The sequence below is a fragment of the Haplochromis burtoni genome, unplaced genomic scaffold, assembly GCF_018398535.1.
Source record: "Haplochromis burtoni strain Fernald_Lab_line unplaced genomic scaffold, NCSU_Asbu1 Contig_1, whole genome shotgun sequence".
Taxonomy (NCBI): domain Eukaryota; kingdom Metazoa; phylum Chordata; class Actinopteri; order Cichliformes; family Cichlidae; genus Haplochromis; species Haplochromis burtoni.
Genome location: NW_024582362.1, coordinates 3149703 through 3175924, shown reverse-complemented (window position 1 = coordinate 3175924; position 26222 = coordinate 3149703). Strand labels below are relative to the sequence as shown.

At 39.9% G+C, this 26222-nt stretch overlaps 2 protein-coding genes and 1 non-coding gene across 3 annotated transcripts in view; all 3 read left to right on the top strand.

Moving 5' to 3' along the window:
* Window positions 1-2074: 2074 nt before the first annotated feature.
* Window positions 2075-18950, top strand: cpa6 (carboxypeptidase A6). Its single transcript, XM_005912180.3, has 11 exons — window positions 2075-2514; window positions 4838-4913; window positions 9211-9335; window positions 12805-12919; window positions 13353-13454; window positions 13535-13639; window positions 15503-15613; window positions 16017-16107; window positions 17291-17493; window positions 17633-17717; window positions 17980-18950. The coding sequence occupies exons 1-11, from the start codon at window positions 2399-2401 to the stop codon at window positions 18192-18194; spliced, it is 1344 nt and encodes a 447-aa protein (XP_005912242.1). The 5' UTR covers window positions 2075-2398; the 3' UTR covers window positions 18195-18950.
* trnaa-agc lies at window positions 11655-11727 on the top strand. Its single transcript has one exon. It is a non-coding gene; the product is annotated as a tRNA-Ala (tRNA).
* A 2108-nt stretch (window positions 18951-21058) lies between the features above and the next one.
* arfgef1 (ADP-ribosylation factor guanine nucleotide-exchange factor 1 (brefeldin A-inhibited)) overlaps window positions 21059-26222 on the top strand; it is a 58066-nt gene continuing 52902 nt past the window's right edge. The window contains exon 1 of the mRNA XM_042224628.1: window positions 21059-21396. Within this exon, the coding sequence (XP_042080562.1) occupies window positions 21273-21396 (124 nt within the window). The 5' untranslated portion in view covers window positions 21059-21272. The remainder of the gene's footprint in view (window positions 21397-26222) is intronic.

Below are 26222 nucleotides of genomic sequence, written 5' to 3'. Positions count from 1 at the left end.
CATGTTGTTAGTACAAAATCATAGAATAGAATAGAATAGAATAGAATAGAATAGAATAGAATAGAATAGAATAGAATAGAATAGGCAAAAGTCAACAAAGTCCTACATGGTAGAGGTTTCAGAATGGATGTGCATGAGTCTGTGGACAAAAACAGGCACTATCTCAATAATAGCTAAAGTCAACACCTTTATAATGAGTATCCTAGGACTGATTTTTGAGTGATCGTGGCAGGATACAAAGTTAACAGCTTTGTGCAATTGTCTTGAGGCACCCCTATTTTTTCTCTCTCCAAGCATCCAGGCTCTTTGTAATGTTTTAAAGTGACCTTGAGCAGCAGTTGGTTGGGGTTTCTGAAAGTCTTTTTTTGTTACTCATTTTTCAGTCCAGTCCTTGTACCTGATCATTTTCAGAGGAAAGCTTTTTCTTCACTTTAGAGCTAACCTCTGAATCATTCAAGCATAAAAAGGCACCTAACTCAAGGGATAAACCAGTGTTGTGTCTACACATAGGACACAACTTAGCAAAGAACCTATTTTAAATGACATCATTCGGCACTCTGTTACCAGCAGCCTGTCTCCAAAAACACATAATTTGTTCCCATTTTTTAGTTGAATCACTGAGAAGTTTAACACAGTTTGACAGACATAAAATACTATTTATATACCAACAAGGTGACTCTCAAAGCGCTATTAGCTTAAAAAATCAGCATATCCCAGCATGGTGTGCAGTGTCTCCTTAAAAATTTGAGGAAACTGGACAAAAGAAAAATTGGCAGAACTAAAATCCATCTATTCACGGTGGCTCAAGACGTCTGCACAGCAATGTATATATTGATGTTATTATATATATTTAGGCACAACAAAGAGCCTTTAAAACAGTAATTATCAACCTAGAGTTTGTACCAAGCCAAATCTGAGCTCTTGACTCCTGAAAATACCTTTATTACTATGTGCATATTAGTATTGTACAGCACTTTGGTCTACCAGGTGTGTTTTTAAAGTGCTATATAAATAAATAAATGATGGTGATGATGATGATGATGATTGATGAAGGTAAATTAAGATCTTTTGGTAGCTTAGTTTTCATGTTATTCATTATATCTTCACTGCTAAAGTGATGTGCACCTTTGATTCCTCTTGTGTGTGTGTGTGTGTGTGTGTGTGTGTGTAGTGTGTGTAGTGTGCTGTCACTGTCTGTGTGTGTGTGACTGTGTGTGTGTGTGCTGTCGTGTGTGCTGCGTTACTGGGGGCGCAGGGGGCGCGTGAAAAAAAGAGAAGGGTGTGTTATGGAGACTGTTGTAGAGTAATTGGTGTAGAACAGGTGGCGCGCTGTTGACACTGGGAAAAAAGTATGTGAAAAATGTGCTGCTGCCATGCAATCACAAAAGGAAAAGGCTGGCGGTTGACTTAGACATTTAATCACCGTGCTGGGTGATAGGTAGTGGATCAAAGGGAGGCACGAAAAAAGCCTAGAACAAGGAGAGTCATCTACGTCTCTTCAGAGGAATTCCTCCATGGTGGAGTCAGGCCAAGGCACTGACAGAAATGCTAGCTGGTTATTATGACACTGGCCTCAGAGTACAGAGATGTAAGTAAACAGGAAAGCAGAAGGTTTAGGATCTCAGAAGGTTCCTCGGGTCTGAATGAGAGTCCTCTCATGTTGTTTTCCGGATTCAGCATTTTCTTGTTCTTCTCCTGGCTCAGACTCCTCTTTTTCATACCAAGCTCCACCTAAAGGTGCACACTGTGGTACTGTAACAGGATTCTCACTACAGGGGATACAATTAATAGTATAAAAAAGATCAGAGCGCTGATGAAAATTACTTGTGAGAAGAGCATGTGTATTGTTTGTATGCGGATGAAGACGGCAGTAGGATGTTTAATCGGCACCAAAAAAGCACCTGAGCTGAACACACTGGAAGAAAAATTCTCTTAAAGTTTAGAGGTGAATTCAATCAGAACTTTATGCATCACTTAAAAATTAAAACATATATAAATCTCCTTTAAAAAATAACCTGAGGCGGACGCGGGTTAACGGCTGGCATTAAAGCTCATTATCCTCTCAGAGCACATTACGCACCGGAGAGGGATCCAGTTACCGGCTTCGCCCACACCGGAGCCACGCGATTCAGGTCCTCCTCATTTTAAAAAGAGCTGCTACCCTGCAATTCCCTCCAGAGCTTCAAAGAGTTGATGAAGTATCTCTCGTGTCAGTGGACTGACTTTTTGCACCTTTTCCGTCAGTGGAAGAACTGAACGAGAGTGCACGCCAATACGCGACTTTGCCAAACTGCTGCTGCTGTTGCTGATGGTGGTGGGCTGAACCGAGAATCATCAAGTTTCCATTTTTGTTTTAGTTTATTTGCATCCTTCAGAGTGTCTCCGTCTTTGATCAGAAATGTCACCGGACCACATGGGAGCATTTCGCGCATCGGTTTTACTGACTTGGGTGATAATCTGCAATAACGTGCTGTGTCCCGTCCTCGGCTATCTCTACAACAACCGCTACGCAGGGTGAGTGAAATGCCCCCCCATTCATTTCTGAGGCTACTGGGATTCCCATTCACGTAAACACTGAGAGGGAGACAGAAGTGTTTAGAGTGAAGGAAAGGCGCACTTTGACAAGTCGTCTGCAGACACTACCATTTATCTTATGAGAGACTGAACAAAGACAGCCTTTGTGCTCGCCATCTCCACAATCCATGTTTCCCGTTTGAGACATAATGCCATGTTTAAGTTTGCTCGAAATTTTTCCCAGAGTGTTCTTGTTGACTGATGGCATTTGTATAAGACCGTGTCTGTTGTGTCCAGATTACTCAAAATACAGCACAGATGACAGTGGGGATTCTTGAAGCTGCACTGGCTTCCAGCGCAATGTTTTTCTAGTACTAATGCTATGAGGTGTTTTTGTTTTTTTTAATCAAAGGTCTTGGTTTATCAGTCTGTCTGCAGGTTCATGTGACTGAATGCAGGCAAAGCACCCCATCGCCTAAATTACTAATATCACTGTTTGACCCCAGATTAAAAATTTGGGAGGCACTTGGACAACGAGATATTTCCTCTAGGGCTTATGTTTTGGTATTATATAGAAAAGCGAGGTTATCACAACTGGAAGCCTCCTCTTCCAAACTTTTCATTTAATATCATGTAATTCATCAACAGAGCATTATCAGACACTGAAATTTGGATTCTCCAAATGGAGGAAGGCTCAGAGTAGTTTGTTTAAATATAAAATACTACTGAGAGCTTTTCGGTTTAAGGGCCTAGGCATCTTAAAAGCAAATTGCTTCCATCCCAGAAAGGGTTCTGCTGTGAGAATCAACAGACTGACAACTTAAGGACAGCTTTAGCCCCGTAGCTGGTAGAAACAAAGCAAAATGTCTTTGCCAGTCCAGCTTTGTAACAAAAACAGGCTGTCAGCTTTGAGAATCATTAAAACATGAAGGAATGATTTGGCCTAAAAAGCATTGGGATGCTAAAGGCTGTCTTTGTTTACGCCATGCTTATATTACTGTACCAAAGTCCTGTGAACCTTCTTCTAAACGCATGTTACTCTGATGTTTCAGGAACTGTGTTTCAGTATGTCTTCTGTCATTGCTCTTTTCGTGGAAACAGGCTGGGTTTCTTTTTTTTTTTTAGCAGCGTGAAATGGGGCAGTCACTCATGTGGGACACCCAGACGCCTTTGTTGCTCAGACCTTTAGAATGGCCTACTGCCACCTTTGTTTAGGGGGGGGGCCCAACTTCCTGTGTGACAAACCATTAAAAGACTTTTGAAAGAAGTGAAAGACGAAGATGCTCAAAGAGAAGGTGGAAAAGTGTGAAAACCAGGCAAACAGACAGGTTTCTCTGCAGATAAAATAAAGCCTATCGTAAAGAGAATGTAATGAAAATACTGCCGGCATGTTAACTGTAAGGTAAAGTGAAGACGCTGAGATCTGCAGATTTAATAGCAACATGATGTAAGATTCACATTGAGGAAAAAGAGAGCCTTTGTTTTGCTGCCAGGCATAAAAACGTGGTTTGCAGACTGGATTAGGAGCACTCACAGGGTTCGCGGGGTTACAGTTTTTTATTCCATTATCTGTGAACATGTCAAGAATTGTATGGGGGTGTAATGATTGCTGTCTCGGTGGTGTAATTTTTAACTTTTTTGCAGTCAAATGTATTCTTGTTTCTTAAGTTCACTCGGGTTTTGTTTTAAATCTCATTGAGTCCATTAATTCTAGTAAGATAAATCTCATTGTTAAATATCTATCTGTAGTTTTATCTGTGTGGATTTATCTAAAATTACACAACTGGAAAAAGGGTTTAACTATATTTTTAAAAGTAGGCAAATGCATTAAACTAATTGCTACTTCTAATTTAGAAACAAAAGATCATTATACTATGCTTAAATGGTAAATACATGACATCAGTCCATATTTACAAGATGTACTGATTTGCAGTATGAAAATGTGAAGCAGCTGCCGCTGCTACTGTATGAGGGCTGCCAGGGACTCGTTCCAGGTGCAACCTGCAGAGCTGGAAACGATGAAATATAATCCTTTAATGACACCTCAGACAGATTGTTTGGCTGGGGTCTGATCCTTGTCATCTATACTGAAAAAGGACCCACCCATTTCCCCCCATCTAAAATCTATGCTGCTTTAAGAAGTGTCCTCTTCTATTGGCACAAAAGCCAGTTTCATTACCTGACACAATGGCCCAGATGTTTTTTAAATGATGTGTTTTTTCCAAAACAAACAAAAAAAATGGATCAAAAACCTGTTACAGAGCCATAAAAAAAACTTTAGGGTACTTAAAAAAAGTGCTTACAAAAGCTTTTCTCTTCACAGTGATCAGGTCTTCAAGATCACGCCAAGTAATGATGAGGAGGTCCGGACCCTAAGAGAAATTCTCGGACACATGAAGGTTGGCACTTTATTTTGTTTCATGTACACCTTTTATATCCATTCCTAGGTGCTATATATTTATGTGATGTGATACTTTTAGCATGTTAAAAGTTTAATATCTGTTATTATTCAGCCCACATGAATGTCTGACAGCTGAACATCGGCCACAGACAAGCAGTTAGCCCCGATGCCGGTGGGATGGTGGGCCGACAAGGCGATGTGACAGTTTCAATGAGGCAGAAAGCAATCGAGTGTGTTCATCTGTCACAGTCAGGACACATTTGCAATCTGAGAGACTGAGATACTGTCAGCGAGACACTCGGCAATCATTTTTAATATGAAACACCAAAAGAAAATTGGATGAAATACAAAGGAGTTTGTCATATTGGGTCAAACGCCTGGATGTCTCACAACTTAAGAACTAAATGAACATGTGTTTCAAAGATACTGAAATTACAGGAGGGAACCCCCACAGGACACAACAGCCCTTGCTTCTTTTCCCATATTCATTTGGAAGTAATTACCCATCAGCCTCAGAAACAGCATGGCCTTCATTATACATTGTTTTAGTTTGCTAATGCAAAGCTAAATTGTTTGCAAATTCATAATTCATATCAGGACTCTCTATTTTGTAAGATTAAGACTTACAAAGAGAAATCCAGTGATCCAGTCATCCTCTGTGAGCAGGAACACAAAGCGGATCTATTATCCTTTTCCTTATTTTCTGGAATATATGGCATATGGCTTGTTAGAATGGTGGAGCTTCATATTAAATATGGTTTCAAATAATGAGGTCAAAGTATTTGTAAGTAATATGTGAGCCAAATGTTCAGTTTAACCAGTTTTCTCTTCTGTCTCTCGCTGATGTCAGTGAGAGTGGGTGTCGTTAATACGGCCATCCTCGGGCACAGTTGGTGAGAGATTAGAAGAAAGTTCGTTTACAGCGAGAAGGCAGGGAGCTTGTTTCAGACAGTGGATCAACTGCATCAAGGTCCAGGATCTCTAACAGAGTCAAAGGTGGCAAATGTGGAGTTGGGAAGGAATAATAACACTTTGTCCCTTCTAACAGCTCTCAAAAGATCAAAAATACACTTAAATTTAAGACTTAAAACGAGAGACTGGGTGCACCTTTTTCCCATGGCTAATTATGTTCATATATTCACAGATGTACAATCTGAGGGTTATTTTGTTTGACAGGTTTGCTATTACAGAATAATTACCTTGAAAGTCTGCTTGTAGAAATAATAACTGTAGAGTTCATTTAAAAAATTGAGCCTTGGTGGTTCTAAAATCCTGGTTTTCAGACAGTGTGGTCAGTTTTAGCTTTCTTTGGTATACCATTCACCGCAAGTGGTCCAGGAACGCCAGGCCAGTACGGCCCAAAACAGAAAAAGGATTGAAGAGAGACAAAAAAAACCAGAGAAGTACTTAGTAAATGCTTTTTGATTTGTAGGGAGCGACACTAAGAGAGAGCCAGGTTCCTGGTCGGGCCTCAGTTTTCTGTATGAATGGGCAGTGGACAGGGTGCTTCAAGGCCACCCAACCAAAGCAGCAGCAGCCACTGTTTGGACAGCTGTGGACATGTGTTTTCAGTAGCTTGTTCACACTGCCATGCCTCCAGTGTCAAGTCAAACTTTTCATTTTCAGGGTAGGCATGAGGTCGAATACACTTCAGGGTGCAGGTGAGTCAAAAATCGGACGCATCACAGACAAAATAGCATCATTTTTTAGAGATCTCCTTTTACCTGGGCTCCTCATTTTGGAAAAAGCTCGGCAGTGTCTTCAACTAAGGATTTCTTTCCTCCCTAAAATGTTAAAAAAAAAAAAACATATATAGAAAAAAAAGTCAAGAACAAGCTCTTAAAGTTAATACTCTCATATTGCTTTTTTCCTCTGACCAACTATTTAAAGCTCGAGAACATTTAGTTTATTTGTACATAAGAAAGAGCCGGAAACCCTTTAGAGCTGAGGAGATGGAAATGGGTATTACACTTATGATAGCTTTGCATGAAAACACGGGCTTTACGTGGTTACTGATAGTTTTCCTTTCAAACAGCGGATAGAGTAAACCGCTTACAGTTCCAGCTGTAACAGCCGAGACTAAACTGAGATAAACAGAAACATTCAGGGCCTTGATGGGAGCTACAAAAAAGAATTAGCTTCGGTTTCTTTTGGGACTCATGTTAGATTTGTTTGAGACATCCACAGGCTAATATGAAACTGATATTCCTGTCATATTGAAATCATTTTATATGTTTGTAGAGAACTTTCAGCGTTTTCCTATAGATGACATCATCATAAGTGGAAAATCTCTTTTCCACAGCAGGAGAGACCGTCTTCATTAACAGGCTGTTGCTGAATATGAGGATAAAACTGTCACAATCCATGTGGGCCTTACAGGTTTTCAGAATAAATATTGATTGCTCCAGGTATGACTGACCTCCAAACAGATTTAATGCATTTAAGATGCTATAGCTTGTCTAATTCAGCTTAGACAGCCCCGTTAGCATTGTTGGCATTCTTATATTAAATCTACCTTGGCCAACTTGATTTCATTTACTTGATTTCACCTCATCTGGCCTAAGGGGAGCCAGCTCCATTTTTATTGAACCGTAACTTTTTCTTTTTTGTTCTGCCCGTGTCTGTGCTACATCAACCAAAACAAAACAAATCCAATTTATAGCTACGCTGCAAATAAACAATCAAGAGATAAAAGATTTATAAGGCAGACGAAGAATGCCTCTTTGAGGCACATAAATACAGCTATAAAATGTTAACTTAAGGAATTGTATTATCTGATCAGGGACATTTGAGTGCCTTCTGGCATATGTGTTTTGGATTTGTTTTGCTAAAAGACGAGCGGTGCTGAAACATTTGGGGTACTTAACCATTTGGAAACACCATAAAAGTGCAGGAATAGAGAGGGGTTCGCACTCAGGGGCACCATGCATTCCAGCTGAGGGTATTTGACCCTTCTGGCTCTAAACGTAGTTAAATTATTCTGGTATGCATTCTGTAAAGCATTAAACCAATTGACACATTAACAAGCATGTGCATGTTTTGCCGCCATGCAGAAAATGAAAGCCAGCTGAGGGCGTACACATCTGCAAACATAGAAACAGCAATCTCTTTACAGTGACTACAGTGCTTTTACTGGTAGATCAGTTGCTTCCTGTTTGTTTTAAATCCTTTTAAATTCTCGTCTTCTCCGCTTTTTTCCACTGTTTTACTGCTATAGTTACTATGTGGTTTATTATTTGTTTATTTGGTTGGCAAGGATATCTGGCTGTTAGGACTCTGGCTATCACATCGTGATAAGTACTGAAAGACCTTGTTATCAAAGATATTTGAGGTCATATAGTAGAGGAGAAAGCCAAGTGAGGTTTATTTACTCTGGATTGTGCATCAGTTTTTGCTCCATTGAATCATTCCCCAAATTTGCTTGATCACGGAAGTAGGAATGGTTCCCTGTTTGGGTCTTAATAAAACTGTGTGCGTGTGCGTGCTTGCATTTGATAGAAAGTGTTTAAAGGTGTAGAATAAAGTATGAATGAGTGAATATGGTTTGTAGTAAAGTGCTTTGAATGATTAGTTAGGTTAGAAGAGCACAATATTATGAAGCCTGAATGCGGTCCAATATATTGATTGATTAGTTTGTCCAGCACGTGTTTGGAACACCACAAACACAACAACTAGCTGATCGTCCTGAGCATAAATGAGTAATCCACGAGTAGTTGGGAAAATAGAACAAGATTATTTTAAAACTGCATTGTCATAGTATCTCAGTAAGGACTCATAAATATTTACACACAACAAATGTCAGGAAAATCTGTTTATGTTATGAGTATAACCCCTGACATACCCGACCTTTTAATCACCAAATATCAGCACTGGTATCGGTCTTAAAAATCCTAAAGCTCTGCTGTGTAAGTGCAAGTCCAGTTTCTAGTGAGTTTCTTTGGGTAGACGGCATAACACACACACAAACTAAAAAATATTTGTTTTTATCAAATAAATTAAATTAATCCCATTAAAGTTGGGTGATAATAACCGTGATAGCTGGCATACAGTACGCTCAACTATAGCGACCGGTCAGCTAACAGTTCACTCTTTAGCACTCCTGGCACCTTTCATGGGAAAGTTTCTATCGATAAGCAGGAAAATTTCATGAATTAAATTTGATACTTTTTAAGATAAAACTGTCATTTCAGTGAGGCTGCTTTTGCCCAAGAACACTTTCACAGTGTAAGAACTTTTACATTACTGCTGGGTATTTCTGTCACTGTAACCCTAATATGTTCACTGTGTTCCATTAGGTGGATTTCTGGCAGCCCAACAGTGCTTCTCTAATCTGTCACAATGCCACAGTGGATGTCCACGTGAAACGTAACGACACGCAAGGTTTACACGCACGCTTAAAGCGGGAAAATATTGATTATCAGTAAGTATAAAAGCATGGACACTCATATTTACTCTCATGCATGCACCCTTTGACACATCTGTTATCCAAAGGTTGTTTACTCAGCTTTCTCATAACAGAATATGTGATTTGCACATGCAGAATAGGCCATATTTTGCACGCAAAGGCCCTCATATTTCCACAAAGCTGGGACACACACACACACGTACATCAGAGACACTCTATCAATCTGCTCCAAAAAGCAACGCTTTCATCTCTCGACACCATCCCTCATCAAAATTAGCGCTGAAATGATGGAGTTTTATCAAAGCAGCCACAGCTAGAAAAAATTCCATTGTCATCTCAGTCCTCGGGGAGGAATTGAAGCGCAGAGGAGGATTTTTTTTTTTTCCACTGTCTGTTGACTGATTGAGGATTTTTCACAAAATGGTTTACGCGGCGGGGGGGACAGGCTTTGGTGGGTGGTTAGGGGTTTCATTTTGTTCATCTCAGTATATTCACAGGATAATGACCCAATTTTTAGCATCATTAAAGGAGTTGTGGATAGAAACTGTTATAGAAGGACGTTATGAGGAAATGTATTTTAGTACGTACCTGCTATAAAAAATGCTTTGAAAAAGATCACATGATATGCTTTAGACTCAGGTGGGAGGTGAAGAAGGATCGTATGTCTACATGTAATGATGCTTATAACTGTGGTTTAACCTCAATTACACCATATTTCGTAATTCATAAAGAGTAGTAGCATAACTGCTATGATTCTTCCTACCAGCAGGGAGATTGATGAGGTGGAAAACTGGTTTAGATGTTGCAAGAGATGAGAGAGGGTGACCTTAGTTACATGGTCTCATCAATGAGTCAACAATAAAACCAGGAGTCCTGATTTACTGCCTCATCCCAGCACCCCCAAATACCGGTGTGCTTCATTCACAGCGGTAGTGCAGTCGATAGGGACACAATTTATCAGGTATTTGTATATACAAAGATATCATCTCTACAGGCAACAACACATGAGAGAAGCAAAATTAAAAGACAAACTCATACAGACTTGCTTATCATTAGTTTGCATTATTTCGAAATGTGTTTTCCTGCATCCTGGTAATTTGATCAAAAATTACTTTTGTCACTAATCACCTGTGTTATTTGTTCCATGTACAGTCCAAGCCCCTGACAAGCCAACAACAGACATGGTGCAAGATTTATACAGATTTAGTCCCTTCAGAAGCTTACGTATCCACAACCATGTCGGTTGTGGTAATGTAAGGTTAGTCTAGAAGAAATAACTGAAATTATACAATGCATTTCAAAATGTACAACCCCAATTTAAAAAAAACATGTAGACATGTAAAATGTAAATAAAAACTGAATGTAATTTACAAATCTGGTAAACACATATTTTATTCACAATAAAAACAGAAAAGATGTCAAATATTTAAACTCAAATGCACTATTTTAAGAAACAGTAAGGTCATTTTGAGTTTGATAACAGCAACACATTTCAAAAAGTTGGGACAGGGCCATGTTTGCCACTTTGAAGCATCCCCTTTTCTTTTAATAGCAGTCTGTAAATGTGGGGGACTGTGGGAACTGATGAGACCAGCTGCTGGACTTTGGGGAGACGAATGTTGTCCCATTGCTGTTTCATATGAGATCCTTGGATTCTAGCTGCTCAACAGTCTTCTGTCTTCTTTGTTGTATTTTTCATTTCATGACGCGTCAGATGTTTTCAGTAAATGGTCTGGACTGCAGGAAAGATGCAGTGGTGCAATTTAGCATTGTAGATCTATCATCACTATTAGATAAGATAAGATTAGACTTTATTGATCCCTCGACGGGGAAATTTTTGCCTTACCTCAGCTCAGGTACAGATATCAGACGGAAAAATATCAGAAGAAAAAGTACAAATAAAGTACAAATAAAAAATAAGTAAGATAATACACTATATACAACGGTAGCATGCACAGTATATGATTATGGATACCTACCTACCTACCTATCTATCTATCTATCTATCTATCTATCTATCTATCTATCTATCTATCTATCTATCTATCTATCTTATCTATCTATCTATCTATCTATCTATCTATCAATCAATCAATCAATCAATCAATCATGAGCCCAGAGTAGATGGCAGTGTTTCTGGATCATGTTTACATGTGGCTTGTGTGAAAGCGCTTTAACCCCCATTTGTCGATGTCACGGAAAACCGTGTGTACAGTGATATCTGGAAGTGTTCCTGATCTCATGCAGTGATTTCCATGACATATTAAAGCATACCTGTTTTTAATGCAGTGCTGCCTGCGAACCTGATGAGAGCGGAGTTAGCTCGGGCTTAGCGGGGAATTAGCTCAAATGGTAGAGCGCTCGCTTAGCATGCGAGAGGTAGCGGGATCGATGCCCGCATTCTCCAATATCATTTTGGGGTGGCTGTAGCTCAGGAGGTCGAGCAGGTCATCTATTGATCGGACCCCAAATATTCTTGGGCAAGATATTTAACCAGAGTTTCTCTCCAATTCAGCCATCGCAGATTGAATGGTAGTTAGTAAGCACTTAAAAGCAGAGAGGACCGTGCTTGGGTGAATGTGGCATGTTGTATATAGAGCGCTTTGAGTACTCCAGGAGAATAAAAATGCGCTGTATAACTATCAGTCCATTTACCATGTCATTTTTGGCTTTGTCCTTTACGCACAGATTTCTCCAAAATATATGATAATAATTTATCATCAACTGTAGATGATGAGATATTCACAGAGATATTCACTTGTGAGAAACTGCCTCTCTAAGATGGTCTTTTTGTCATATTAACGATGCATTGATAATTAATAGTTTCAAAATGTCCCTTCACTTGTTTCTTTTTAGCACCGCTGGTTTTGACTGCCTTTTGTTTCCCCCACCAGTCCAACTGTTTTGAGACCTGTTGCTGCCATCAAATTAAAATTATCTTATTTTTTTTTTAAATTAAAATTGCATTTTATCAATAGAATATTTTGTATTTTTTCTGTGTTCTGTTGTGAATAAATGTTGGTTTATAAGATTTACAAAGCATTCTGTTTACATGGCATTCCAACATTTTTGGAATTGGGGCTTCTAAACTTTTGAGCTGAGCTCACGAGTTCTTTCCTGAACTTCTCCCACTTTACAGAATTGCAATCTCTAAATCCCAGCCTCCTATTTGGACTGAATTTGGATGGAAATTTAAAGTGTAGTGACTCATCACTCACAGTAAAATGCTCCCCAGTGCTTCATGATATGAATCTCCACACATTAGCTGCACAATGAGACGTAGGGCAGCTCTGTTTCTGTATTCTTTAGATTACATTACTTATGTTTCCCTTTGGCTAGTTCACACCCTCCTCTATCTTTGTATTAACTGTCTAATAAACCATACACCATACAGTCAGAGTACCAAATGTGCCGATGGGAAACATGCTACAGTGGTTATAATGTGTACCATGTTTGTCTGCTTCACTCTCTTTCATTCACGCAGGGTATTTATCTCCAATCTACAGAAGGAAATTGAAAAGCAGACGGGATATCGCTCCTCTCGCAAGCGGAGGTCAGAGGCTCAGTATGACTACGAGGTTTACCACTCTCTGGAAGAGGTAGACATGAAGCCCAACATCTACCTACCTATCTCTCATTCCCCTCTGCTCTCTAATCTATTGCACCCACAAGGTAAACAGAAAACCTCTCTAAGGGTGCTTTCTCTCAATTACACAGTTCCACATGTGTCTTTCCCACGGCCTCGCGCTTTCACACACCGAGACGTGCGCTCCACTTCAGACACTTCACAGCTTTAGAGTGTTTATTTTCCCAGGTTGATCAGGCTCCTGGTTTGCAAATCTTTCAAGCCCTACGAAACAGCATAGCTCAGAGGACAAATCTTTTGTCCTTTGAGCTTTCATCCTCTCCCTCAATGTACAACACACGTTTACAAAGCACACAGATGTGCAATAATGCATAGTAATTACTTCTGAAAATTATGTAAACAAGTCTTTTAAGATCCACTTCCCTGCATCATTTCCTGTCCCTCAGATCCAGAGCTGGATGTTTATGATGAACACAACCCACCCCAATCTGGTTGACGTGTTCTCTGTTGGGAAGTCATATGAAGGAAGACCGCTTTATGTGCTTCAGGTAGGAGAGGAGGCACATTAAAACTAAGAAACACACTGTCTTGTCCTAATCTAAAGCTAAAAATGCTCGTGTCCCGTCAGCTAGGAAAGAAACGTCGTCTCCAGAAGAAAGCTGTGTGGATCGACTGTGGTGTTCACGCCAGAGAGTGGATAGGACCTGCATTCTGCCAGTGGTTTGTTAAAGAGGTGCTTATAAAGTCTGCAGATTGCTTTTAATTTTTACAATTTTCTTTCTTTGATGTATGCGCGAAAAATGCCTCGACAGGAACACAATGTATATCCCGCTGATTGCCTGCTGTAGATCATCATTCAGGCTATCTGTGACATATGGTCTGTTCATCAAAGCGCCAACATCTGTTCACTTGTCATTTACAGCTATCCAAATACTTAAGAAAATACTTTACAGCTAAAATGCTGGAAATAACACAGGCATTTACGCAAGTTCCTTTGCACCCTTAAAGTCTCCGTGCTCTCTGAAGTGAGGACGGTACCAGACCAGAGCCAGACATTAACTGCAAGAACATTTAATGGCTCATTTTATAATGCTTAAATGCCAGATGAGTGGGATTTTCAACACGGTCCAGCACAATAAGTGCCAGAAAGTAAAGAAAATTAAAGGAAAATCTGTTATCTGTAAAGCTAGAGCGCTGACTTCAAGTGAATTCCAAAGGATTGTTTTGGGTGTTTTTTTGAGTGTTTTTTGAATGTTACCTGTGAGGTGCATTAAAACCAGCTGTTTTAAAATCCTCTTATTTTGAGGTGTAAATAACTGCTTAAACATCAGCTAGTAAAAAGTGTATTACACTGAACCTTACCGTTCACAGAACAATGATTTGTTGCACTGACATTCTCCAGTATGATGGTTCAGTTCAAATTTCTAGAAAGGCAAAAGTCAAATACATGACTGTTTCACCTTAAATGGACTCATGATGAACGGAAATACAAATGTGCTGTGGTGTAGTGACAGAGGTAGGCCACTGGAGGTCAGGGTGCCATCTTTGTTCAAGCCTTAAGCACATTAACCTTGGCCTCAGTCTGGTTAAAAGGCAGGTATAAGCAGCATTAGCCCAGTGCCCAGGTCTCATAGCTCCAATCCTCTTATGCTGTCAGACTCAGTTGTTTGAATGTACAATAGATAATGAGCCTGAATACAATATAAAAAGGATACACTGCTCAGAAATAATTAAAGGAACACTTGATCATCACAGTGTAACATAAAGTCATTTAAATTTCAGGGATATCAATCTATGCAGAAACCTTTGTGAATCAATTTCAGTTGCTTTCATGCAAATGAAAGTGACAACAAGTGCACCGGAGAGGCAAAAACAAAGACCACCCCCCAAAAAAGAACGAGTTTGCAGGTGGTAGTCATAGACATTTGCTCTCTCCTTATCCCTAATGACTAATTTTTCTCCATTCTTGCTTTTTGCTCACGTCCCTGCTACTTATGGTAGCATGAGACAGTACCTGCAGCCCATTCTGCTTGCACAGGTAATCCGGCTCCTCCAGAACGGCGCATTCACAAAAGAGTATTAGGGTCACTGGGGGAAAAAAGTGTGGACATCTTTTTTTTTTTCCAGAATTTTGGAAAAGAAAACACCCCAAAAAGAGAACAAGTTTGCAGGTGGTGGTCACAGACAGGCAAACACAGACAAATTGAGGCATCTCTAAGATGTGCTCACTGTGAGGCCGCTCTGGCAAATGCCAATCAAGCATCCTTATAAGTTTCATGGAGTTTGAATCTCAAAATTTGGTCAGATACATGCATGTTGAATTCATTTTGTGAGGCGTTGGCAGTGCTCCTCTCGGCCCAAAGGAGCAGTTACTAATCCTGATGCCCTTCCACCGCCCTGTCCAGCTCTCCCGGTATCTTCTCCACATTGAGACTGTGCTGGGAGACACAGCAAATGCTCTTGTGATGGCATGTATGAGCGTTTTGCCCTGAGAGAGCTGGGCTATCAGTGCAACTAGAAGGGGCTGCAAGTACATGCCTCTTCAGTTGAGTATGTTTTATAATTACACTGGACTTACATTATATTATTATTACAGGCTATCAACTCATACCAATATGACTCTGTGATGACAAGACTACTGAACCAGCTCAACTTCTACATCATGCCTGTCTTTAATGTGGATGGCTATCGTTTCAGCTGGATTACGGTACTGTAGGCTTTTCTGCTGGTCTTTCTATATGTACATTTTTGAGAGGAAGCTTTTCTTAGAGGGGAAGCACATTTTACATATACATTTTATTGCATTTTTTTTGGATTGCTTGCTAAAACCAAGGCAAAGAAGGGAAGCTGGAAGCTTGTTTTTTTCCACCTACAGATTGTAGAATAATTTTAAAGAAAGAAAAAATGTCTACGTATAAACAGGAGAAATAATAATGCAATTTATGTTATTACATGATATTACATGTTATTATGCTGCTTAATTTATGTTTAATTGTCTATATTTTTTTGCTGCATGCAGGAAGAATGAACCTGTTGTTCAGATGTGTTTTACTGCCAGTGGACAAGAACGTGTTTTTTTTTTTTTGTTTTGTTTTGTTTTTTGCCTGCAGGATCGGTTCTGGAGAAAGACACGGTCCAAAAATCACAAGTTCCACTGCAGGGGAGTGGACGCTAACAGAAACTGGAAAGTAAAATGGTGTGGTAGGTAAAATAACACCTGACAAATCTGACTAAGAGTATATATGTGCCCCTATGTGCATAGGAACAACTACATCCATTTGTTCTCATTTATTCTCTAGAGAGTGAGGACATAGGCTGAAAATAGAATAAAGTTTTTTTGTGATACATCTAAACACACAGGAGTGGAAGATTTCTTTATACCTCATGAAGAACATCTCTTCAAGGGAACACTCGGTCATGAATTCACAGCATTTAGAGTTCTGGCATATGACAGTTTGAGAATATGTGCAAAATATATGATAAAAGTCTGGAAATGGTGTGAGAAATATACCATAATTAAATGAATTATAGTCTATTTGATTAGTCAGTAATGGACTGCTGTAAAAAGGCATGAAGCAGGACAGAGTGAGCCCAAAGATAGCATTCAGTCTGACTGAAATTCATGGTTTTTCATTTGCCTCTGCTATTTATAGATATATTTAAGAAGGACTTTCAAGTGTAAATGTACATCATGATAATTGAGCCTTAGAAAAAGTATCCCTGAAATAAACTTTGAAATATGCCTTTTTTTCTCCCATAATTTCTAAAGTAACAAACACATTTCAGACTAATACTAGTCACCTTAGAAGCCCTTTTTACTTCGTAGTTTTAAAAATACGGCTTTAATTAAAACCAGCATGTGTTCAGATGCTTTTCTCTTTACTTTTTTGGGTCAAGGTGAGTGAAACAAGGTTGTCTGCAAAGGATTATAATGTGATCATATTTCAGTCTGTGTCTTTATTAGTTCCCCTTCACGCTGGCATTTGGTTTTCTAGACTTTTCCAGTCTTACTGACCACTCAAAGAGTTTTACACAACAAACCCCATTCATCCATTTACACACATTCACACAGCACTTTATTCTGTGCTCTTAATGCTCTCTAAAGCTCTTTTTTCCCCTCTCACATGGCCACACGTGTGGCCGATTTAGAATCACCTATCCACCAAACACACTTATCTTTGAACTGTGGGAGGAACGCACACACGCTCCACGCAGAAACGCCGCAGGAAAGTTTGTGCCAACAATGCGAACTACTGCTCTACTTCCATTTCTTTACACTTACTGCTTGGTCACTGTTGCTGGATTAAGGATGCCACTTAAAGCATCCTGTATGGTTAGAAGATATGATGACGTGGTTTCATCCTTTCTCCCTTTGCTTCCCCAGATGAAGGTGCCTCTTCTCATCCGTGCGATGACACGTATTGCGGTCCCTTCCCCGAATCTGAACCTGAAGTCAAAGCTGTCGCTAAGTTCCTGCGCAAGCACAAGAAACGCGTGGAAGCATACATATCCATTCATGCCTATGCACAAATGCTGCTTTACCCATATTCCTACAAGTATGCCACAATCCCCAACTTCAACTGTGTGGTAAGATATCTATTGCTTAACACTCACTGAGTTTAATTTTTTTAATTAATCTGAGAGAACTGCTTAGTACAGATCCTTTGATAGTGTTAAAGAAATGCAGTATGTGAGATGAGCTAGCCTTCTGCTTTCATGCATCCAGGAGTCAGCAGCTCACAATGCAGTGACAGCATTGTACTCTGCCTATGGCGTGAAGTACAGATACGGACCTGCCTCCACAACTCTGTGTGAGTTCCTCGAATCCTTCTAATATTGCGCTCTGGCAATGGAAATGAGCTGTTATTCATTTTAAACTTAGGAGAAAAATGCCAGTTTTCTAATATACAAGATCAATTCAGAGTTGCCTTGAATGTTGCTCTAGAGAGGAGCGATACCTAAACGCTCACCTGCAGCAACAGAAATGGAACGCTTTAAAATCAAAGCTACTTAACTTAAGGTATTCCTGTTTTAAGCTTTCCTTACCCTTGTCTATTTTGCACTTCCTTGCAGACGTCAGCTCAGGAAGCTCTATCGACTGGGCATACAGGAACGGGATCCCCTACGCATTTGCATTTGAGTTGAGGGATACGGGATATTTTGGTTTCCTTCTACCCGAATCCCTAATAAAGCCAACCTGCACTGAGACTATGAGAGCCGTGAAAGCCATCGCATCAGGAGTGCTGAAGAAGTGCAAGACAGATAGGGAGAAATTTCCATATATATGACCACACCCTCCGACTTACCTATCTTAGCACCTAATATTTTCCTGAGATTTCATATTCCGCTCAGATGTTATCAAGCGAAGAACCGACAAAGATCCTCAGAGCGTGAATTTGAATTTGTCGTTCATCTTATTCTCCTTTTTCTGATAACAGCTGATGGTGATGTATTTTTGTGTGCAAACAAACCAAACACTAAAAAAACACTTGAACCCTACAGGATCTTTTAAGTAATGCATCTTTTAAAAAAAAAGTTTATTTTTTACAGTGAATAGTGGTCATGCGATCACTCATTATGCTACAGCAGCACTTTTATGGTAAAGATAAAGCTAATATTTTTTATGTCTTCTAAAATGTGCTTTATTAAATACAAGTTTAAAAAGAACAACATCTTTAAGCCTGTTTTTATTCTGGTTGGTTTTTTTTTATTCTAGGAAATATTCTTACCAAGTGCCACTCTAGATTTTCATAAAATGCGTAAAAACCTTTATTACTAATAATAAATATGCTCAGAGTGGTAAATTTCAGTCGAGATCTTTTTTCTCTCTTTCATTTGGTTCAGACTAACATTTAGAAAGAATGACCTGTGACCTCAGCAGCTTACTGTGTCATTACTCAGGCATGGAAAAAGACAGTGTCTGAAATGTTTACTTGTGCTTGGCTATGTTCTTATCATGAGATCTTTTTAAGTGTCTGACCTGAATAAAGGTTGTTTTATAAAACAAAATATATTTTTTGTAATTGAATTTCTGTCTTCTTTGCCTTTCTGCTTGTCCGCTTTTACAGGTGTACATTTTGTTTTGGCCTATTTTCATTTAGTTTGGCCTCTGGCTGCAACTGACATCATTAGAAATAATTCATTCCTAATAGCTTTCATGCAAACATCTACAAGAAGGTTAAAGGTCACGCTTTCAGCCCTCATTTATGTTCTGTCAGTGTTTTGCACACATACTCGTCGCCATGTTTGATGATAAACATCATTGTAGTCAGCAGATGTTTATAATGAATAACGTTCTGACCTTTTTTGATTTAACTAATAGCATTTAATGATCGATTCAAACATCTGCCTCTTATTTTAGTTTCTTCGTAGACAGTCTGCAGATTCTGCAGCTCTACTCTTATTTATGGATTCAGAAACGGTGGGACTGACACGCGGGACAGTCCGATCCGAGTGAAAGTGAACTATACCGCCCACAACTGCCAAATCTGGGTTGTCAAATTGCCAGATTTTCTGGATGTGTTGCACTCTGCTAAAGGCTGTAAAATGCAGTGTAGCACCATCTAAATGTGTGGATATGCACAGTTATGTATGAGGTAAGGCAATAAGCAAAATACCATAAAGATTAAATTGACTGGGAAATTATAACGGAAATTAACCACAGACAAATAAGTTGCCATGTGCAGGGATTTAAAATTGCTCTGCCACCAAAAATGAAGCCTGCGATCACTCCTGAACTGATTTGATACATGAGCAAAACAAAAAGCAGCAACTTGAAATTGTCTTTTTTTAAAGTTTTAAGTTCTGCTGAAATCTTTAAAGAAAACTACATTTGCATTCATTCACGAGTAAAGTGTGTTAACCCCCTCCTCCAAAAAATCTGTGGGTCCTTACAAGGATGACAATCAGATCTATTTACACTGTATTGTTTCTAAATGTAGAGTTAAGTGGGTCCGTTATGATTAACTGAGAATCCCAAAAGGATCGACTTCAGTTCTGTTTGAGTTAACTGTATCATGATCCCTTCATAGGCTACTACATATTTACTACAATGAAAATGTTTGACAAAATGCCCACAGGGATACCACACACAGGTTTGCTGTAGGTCATGTGCATGTCATGTCAGAGGAAAGTTATGTTTTATTCAACAAAAGACAGCAAACTCTTCTGCTTGGTGGTTTAAGGCACTGTGGCAACATGTTACGCCAGCGCTTTCACACATAGGTTTAATACGACCATGAAGGTTTATATGCAAAGACAGTTTTGCCTCTGTAAACCACCACAGTGAATTTTAAAATCAAACTATCAATATGTGACTGAAGTGCATTAATTACAGACATTCCTATACATTTAATATAAAATTATTTGGACAAACTAATATAATTTTATATATGATGTTTTTAATACTCTAATACTTTACAGCCAATGAGTGACTGAAGCCTGGACCCTTAGTGCTGTGTTTCCTCTCAAGCTGCTGCTTGTTTGTGGTTCTTCCTGCATTCAGTTTGGCCTTTCATAACTAAAAAGAAAAAAAAGCTCTTCTTGGTGGAAATTAAGTGACTGAATTGGCCTTTAAAGAACATCCCATTTCTTTGATTTGAGAAACTCCTGGGTTGCTTTTGCAGTATGCTTTGGGTCATTATCCACTTGCTCTGTGAAGTTGTGTCTGATCAGTCTTGCAGTATTTGGCTGAAGCAGAGCAGAGAGCGAGATAGAGAACCTTTTACACTTCAATTAAATGAGGTGCCCAGTGCATCAGACTACTGATTTGGCTGACTGAAGCTTTCCCTGTCTCACTTATGGGTTTGTTTAGGTTCCCCGTCCAATAATAACCTACAATACCTGCGCTGTAATCTCTTTGGGCCTCAAATGTGAAATTCCAGTGAAAATGTATTAATTTTGAGCTTCTGAAACTTGGCAATTTTTTTTTAAATGGCTTTAAATCCTAAACATTTAATGCAATTTTTGTGTAAAACCCCTTTAAATGAAGTCTGCTCCTCAGCGGCGGTGCACAGAACCAAAACTACAGAAAAAATGTGTCTTGGTCAAACAAATCGTGGATCTCAGGTGTACATGAATGTGCAGACACAGCTCGGGTGCAGGGACACTCTCATCTCCGTCCTCACTCCCTACTGCCTCACTGCGGCCGCTCTCAAACGTACGTGACGTCGTTTCCTCTCTCAAACATGGCGCAGGAGGCAGGTCGTTAATGGCAATCTGAGGGATTTACCCCACCTTCTGTGTTTATTTATGTTTGTCTGTTAGGGGCTCTGCGGCTGACATTACTAAAGGAATTACATCTCTGTTCGAGGAGGCTGCAGCCCCCCTTGGGACCAGGCACACCTCGCTCCAAATTCCGGTGCGACATGTTTGAGGGCAAAAAGACGAAAAACATGTTCCTTACACGAGCTTTGGAAAAGATCCTGGCCGACAAGGAGGTGAAAAAGGCTCACCATTCCCAATTGCGCAAAGCCTGCGAGGTGGCACTAGGTGAGTTGTGTTGTTTTAGCGTCACGTTGTTGCTGTCTTGGACTCATTGATTTAGACACGTCATGCACCCTTTCACTTATTAACCGGTTATCCTGCAACAATGTCGCAGTGTTTGGCAAGGCACCGTGTGCTTTTCGTTTATTACAAGCTGGCTCTTACTCCGGTCTTATTGCCCTGCGTAAGATTTCAGTAAAACCTATGCATTTAATTGACGTGGCACAGGCTCCGTGGAAATGATTCCGTATAAAACACGGAAATGGTGCAGGAGGGGTGGGTGTTTGCAACGCCGAAGCGATGCTGCGAAACTAGTAGCGATCTGTGCACAGGCCGGACATCACAGGGGAAACAAAGTTGTTTAAGGCTGTGTTTCTCTTTAGTCATCACCCTGACACACAAGCACACTCCATATATTCGTCGAGCGTAAACTGTGTTTCTCTAAACTACATGATTTCACCCCATTAAGGTGAGATGTTTGCGTCTCTTCCTGGTACAAAGTGGCCGTGCCCCGGTCAGTACAGGAAGGGCTGAAGACTTTTTTAAATTTTATTTTATTACATCTGTTATTTATTAACCTTTTTACTCGGGTGGCCTCGTCTTCTCTGTAAAACTAGACAATGAAGTCGACTTGGCGAGAAGCTTGACAGTTGTCAGTAGCACCTTTATGCTAGGAATGGTGTCATTTCTAGGGGTGGAGAGAAGATAATTTCCGGTTAGTACAAAAATAAAATTACAATTAGAAGGATTTATACAAATCAAAAGGGAACATCGTTTAATACAGCCTATTAATGATTAATACACGTTATAAATTGTACTTTCTGTTCTTATAAACGTGTTTTTTCGCAATAAACCCAAGATTGATCGGCGTGCTATCTAATTAACTGCGCTTTTATTTTGAAATGAACGTCACTGCACGTCTGTTTGACCTTCTACTACAGGCGTGAGCTTCACTAACGTTTGCTAGCAAGTGTGTCTTGGGAAACATGACCTTAGGGGTGATAATTAGTGGTAAATGTAAATTTTGTAAAACATTATTAACAACTAGGAAATTCGCTCCGTAAAACATATATTTTTTTCTCATGTTGGAGTTAAAATTAGCTCCATGCAGGCTAGGATTTTTTTTTTTTTTGTTTAGTTTTTTCCTGGTGAGTAATATGACACAGCTAGAGAAACAAAGAGTCCTGTTGTGAAGCAGCCAAACATCCTACCTGTCCCAACAGTGCTGCCTTTATCAACACGTGCAGCTGCTGAAGGCTTTTGTAGTGGCCTATAGGCAAAATACATGCAGCATATTTGTTTAGACTCTGCTGTGGTGTTTTGTGAAGCTAAACCACCCACATGAATTATATAGCTTTTTGTGCACAGAGCAGTAACATGGTGTTAATTCAGAATAGGAAGCTCTATGTAGCATGGCCTTAAAGCAGACATACGCAATTTGCATGGTTCTGTTCCTGTTATTAGTAGACAGTCGGTGGTGTTTCTTTATCTGGGGGGCTTAGGGACTTGATCTGATGATGTCATCAGTTGGTACTGATTGTCCTTTGCTTCTGATTTTCCTGCTTACCTCGAGGGTTTGATTAAAATGTAGACATTACAGCTGTGAGACAGAAACCAAGCATAAACCACGTGTAGTTTACACGGGCTATGCTTATTCATAAACCATTAAAGTCACCATGGTTACTGGCTGGCATATAGCATTTTAGCAGCTAGTTTGTTCACTACAATATGTTGTCATTCTGATTTAAAAATCGCTGGTTAACACTGAATCCTACTTAGCAGTCAGTGGCGGTGAATCTTCTTTAAAAAGAAAAAACAAAACAAAAAATAAAACCTTTTTAACTTCCCAGTGAAGCCGTACGTGGGCGCTATGAAATACGAATCTCTGCAATAAGCGCAGTTGTAGCGGCGATGCAGTAGTGTATCAAAAACAACTGGGTGACCCAGTATACTGCTTGACTTACATAATCCCCTTTAGCTCTTGGAGCTCTGAGACATCTCTGAGAAAGTGCCTGTGCCACACTCTCCTCTCTGCTGTCACTGAAAGTCTTCCTGTTTCACATGGTGTCTGTTAAATACCCGTTATTTTCAGCGTTTTCCCGTCTGCAACACAAGGTATCAGGAACAAGCTAAAAAGAAGCTACCTTCGCAAACAGTTCACCCTCATAACTCCCAAAGTGAAGTTCCTCCTGCGTTATCAGTTTCACTCGGCAGTTCACAAAAACTACATCATCTCAGTTTCTCACACTCTCCAAAGTGCCGCTTTAGCAGGGCCCTATTATCTGTGGATCTCACTGTCGGCTTCTTTGAGAGGAGCTGTCTGGTGGCAAAGAACAGTTAACTCAAAATATCAAAGGCCCTTAGACCGTATATGCACACTACCTCCTTGAATTCGGCTCAGGCTTTGGTTCATTGTTGTCACAAGTTTCTATTTTCATGTGATTGGATCTGGTTGGTCTCATTGTTTTGTAAAGCCAGCCTCCTCTTTTCCTCGAGTAGCTCTTGTGGCCTTTCGGCTGGTGAAAGATTGGTAATGTGAATGTACACAGCAGTCTAAACCAGGGGGGCTCTCTTCACGCCTCACTGCTAAGAAGAAGGAGCACTTGTTTCCACCTGAGCAGTTCAGTCCCGCTGAGCACAATGCTCATTATCTCTCCCCTTAGGGGTGTATGATCTGAGGGTCAGCTGCAGAGGTCACAAGAAACCTGTTGCCGATGAAGTTACCTGCCAGCCAAGGATGAGTGAGACAGAAACACTGTGACTAAGTCAGGGATGTAATTTTTTTCGGTGTTGTTGTCAAATTTGATTGTAATGTAATACACAGTCATTCATTACCACAAAATCTTAATACATTGTTATACCAACAGTGGTAATAGATGAGAATAGTGAACTGTGTTTGAGTAGAGCTCGATCAGTACTGGACATTTGGGGGGGAAACTGATTTTTATATATTGACCCATATGCTTTACACTGGGGCAAAGTTAAAGCGACCTATGGTGAACACCCTGCTACTTACTTAGCCTTTTTCATGGTGATGCTATCCTGCTACATGTGCTGCAGACAGTCCTTGGTTTCAAACTCCAGCTTGGTTTCTGTAAAGTACTGATTGTTTGGGTGATATTCATTAAATATGAATGCATTATAGGATGAATACTAAACAAATAATCAATAAACCATCATCTAGGTGCTATATTTACTCAGCCTGCAGACTTATGGAGTGCTAATGGTAAGTTCTGTTTTCATTGGTTGGTTCAGTAGAGCCCATCTCCTCCCTGGATTTCATTAATTCTTAAATAAAGTGGAATAGATGTTGGTGATCTTTGTTCTGCGTTTTGTCACTCTAGCTTTTCTAGTACGGCACTGATGCTGTGACTGCCAACCTTTGGCTGAGTCCATTTAAAAGAAAATTAAAGACATCTGGCCAACTGGTTCGGTCATGTTAAAAATGATGGTTTCTCTGTTAATGTGTACTATCACTTAGACTTCTCAAAGGTACCTGCACTTTCCTTAACTGCTACTCTGGCACATAGAGGTTAATAAACATTTAATAGTCAAAAATCTTCCAAGAGAAGCTTGTTTAATATTTAGCCAAAGTCCCGTGCTACTTAAATACATCTAACATTTATCAATATTTTTATTACTCCAACAATGACTCACGAAGTCAACACGATTAGGAAATGTTTCCTGCTTATTGACTGAATTTGTGCTCCACTACAAGGTTTAATTTGGACCAAACAAAAAACACATTTCCAGCCAATGCCACTTCACTTTGAGCTTTGCTGTGGCAAATATTTTCCCTGTCCAAGGTCAAAAGAACCTTGAATGAAGCTGTAAACAGAGACAAAATCAGCAAGAGTTTGCAGGGTTTACTTTTGCACACAGCTCAAGGCCGCCGCTTGCATGGACTACCTTCTCTTTAGAGCTGACCGGGAAGCCAACAGGACAAATGTACCTCTGATCATTAAGATTGGTGGGCACGTGCTCCTCCGCGATAAGCTGCACCATAGTCGCCACATGCTCAACCGCGATAAGCACAAGGTTACGAATGGTGCCGTCTGTTAATTGGGGTTTTTGACCACGATGCGCAAAGATGCCACACAGCCTTCCCTGGATGTGAAGCACAGGAGCTCAAGGCTGCCGTCGGGGGGCAAGCCTTGAACGTCTGTACTCCTGCAAAATAACCAACACTAACTTGCATGCTTGACAACCTTTTACTGGCATCTTTCATTCTCCTCGTGAAAATTTAGCAGAAGGCAGCCAGTTTCCTTTTGATTTCTATGCAGCTGAGGCACACCAAGTAACCTGCTGATGACACCACCAGACATTTGGGGCATTGAGGCGTTGAGAAAGTGTAAATGAGGGAAGCAACAGCAGCTGTCAGCCTCCTTTTTTATGTCACTTTTATTTGCCAAGGTACTGTAAATGTTCGGGGCTGTTTGATCCTAACTAGAATCTGATTATACAGGCACAGTTCAGGTCAAATTCTTATAAGTAAGAAAGACATCAGTCGAAAAAATAATCCATCTTGGAGCTCTGAAAGGTTTGATATGACCTCGAGACTTGCATATATTATCTTTTTTCTTATTAGAGTCATGGCGGCACCTTCAGATTGCTTGTTTTGTCCAAGCAACACTTTAAACTCCAAGCATATTCAATTCAGAGTTGTATACTATATATTTCTATACTACTTAATTTTAGATTGTAATGTATGTGTAAGAAGAGAAGTACAGTAGATTTATTGGGATAAATTGTTCTCCAATCATGTTTTCTCTTCTGTTTCCCTAAAGAAAAGGCCCCACGCCTGATTTCTGTCTCATTTCCACCCCTCCAGA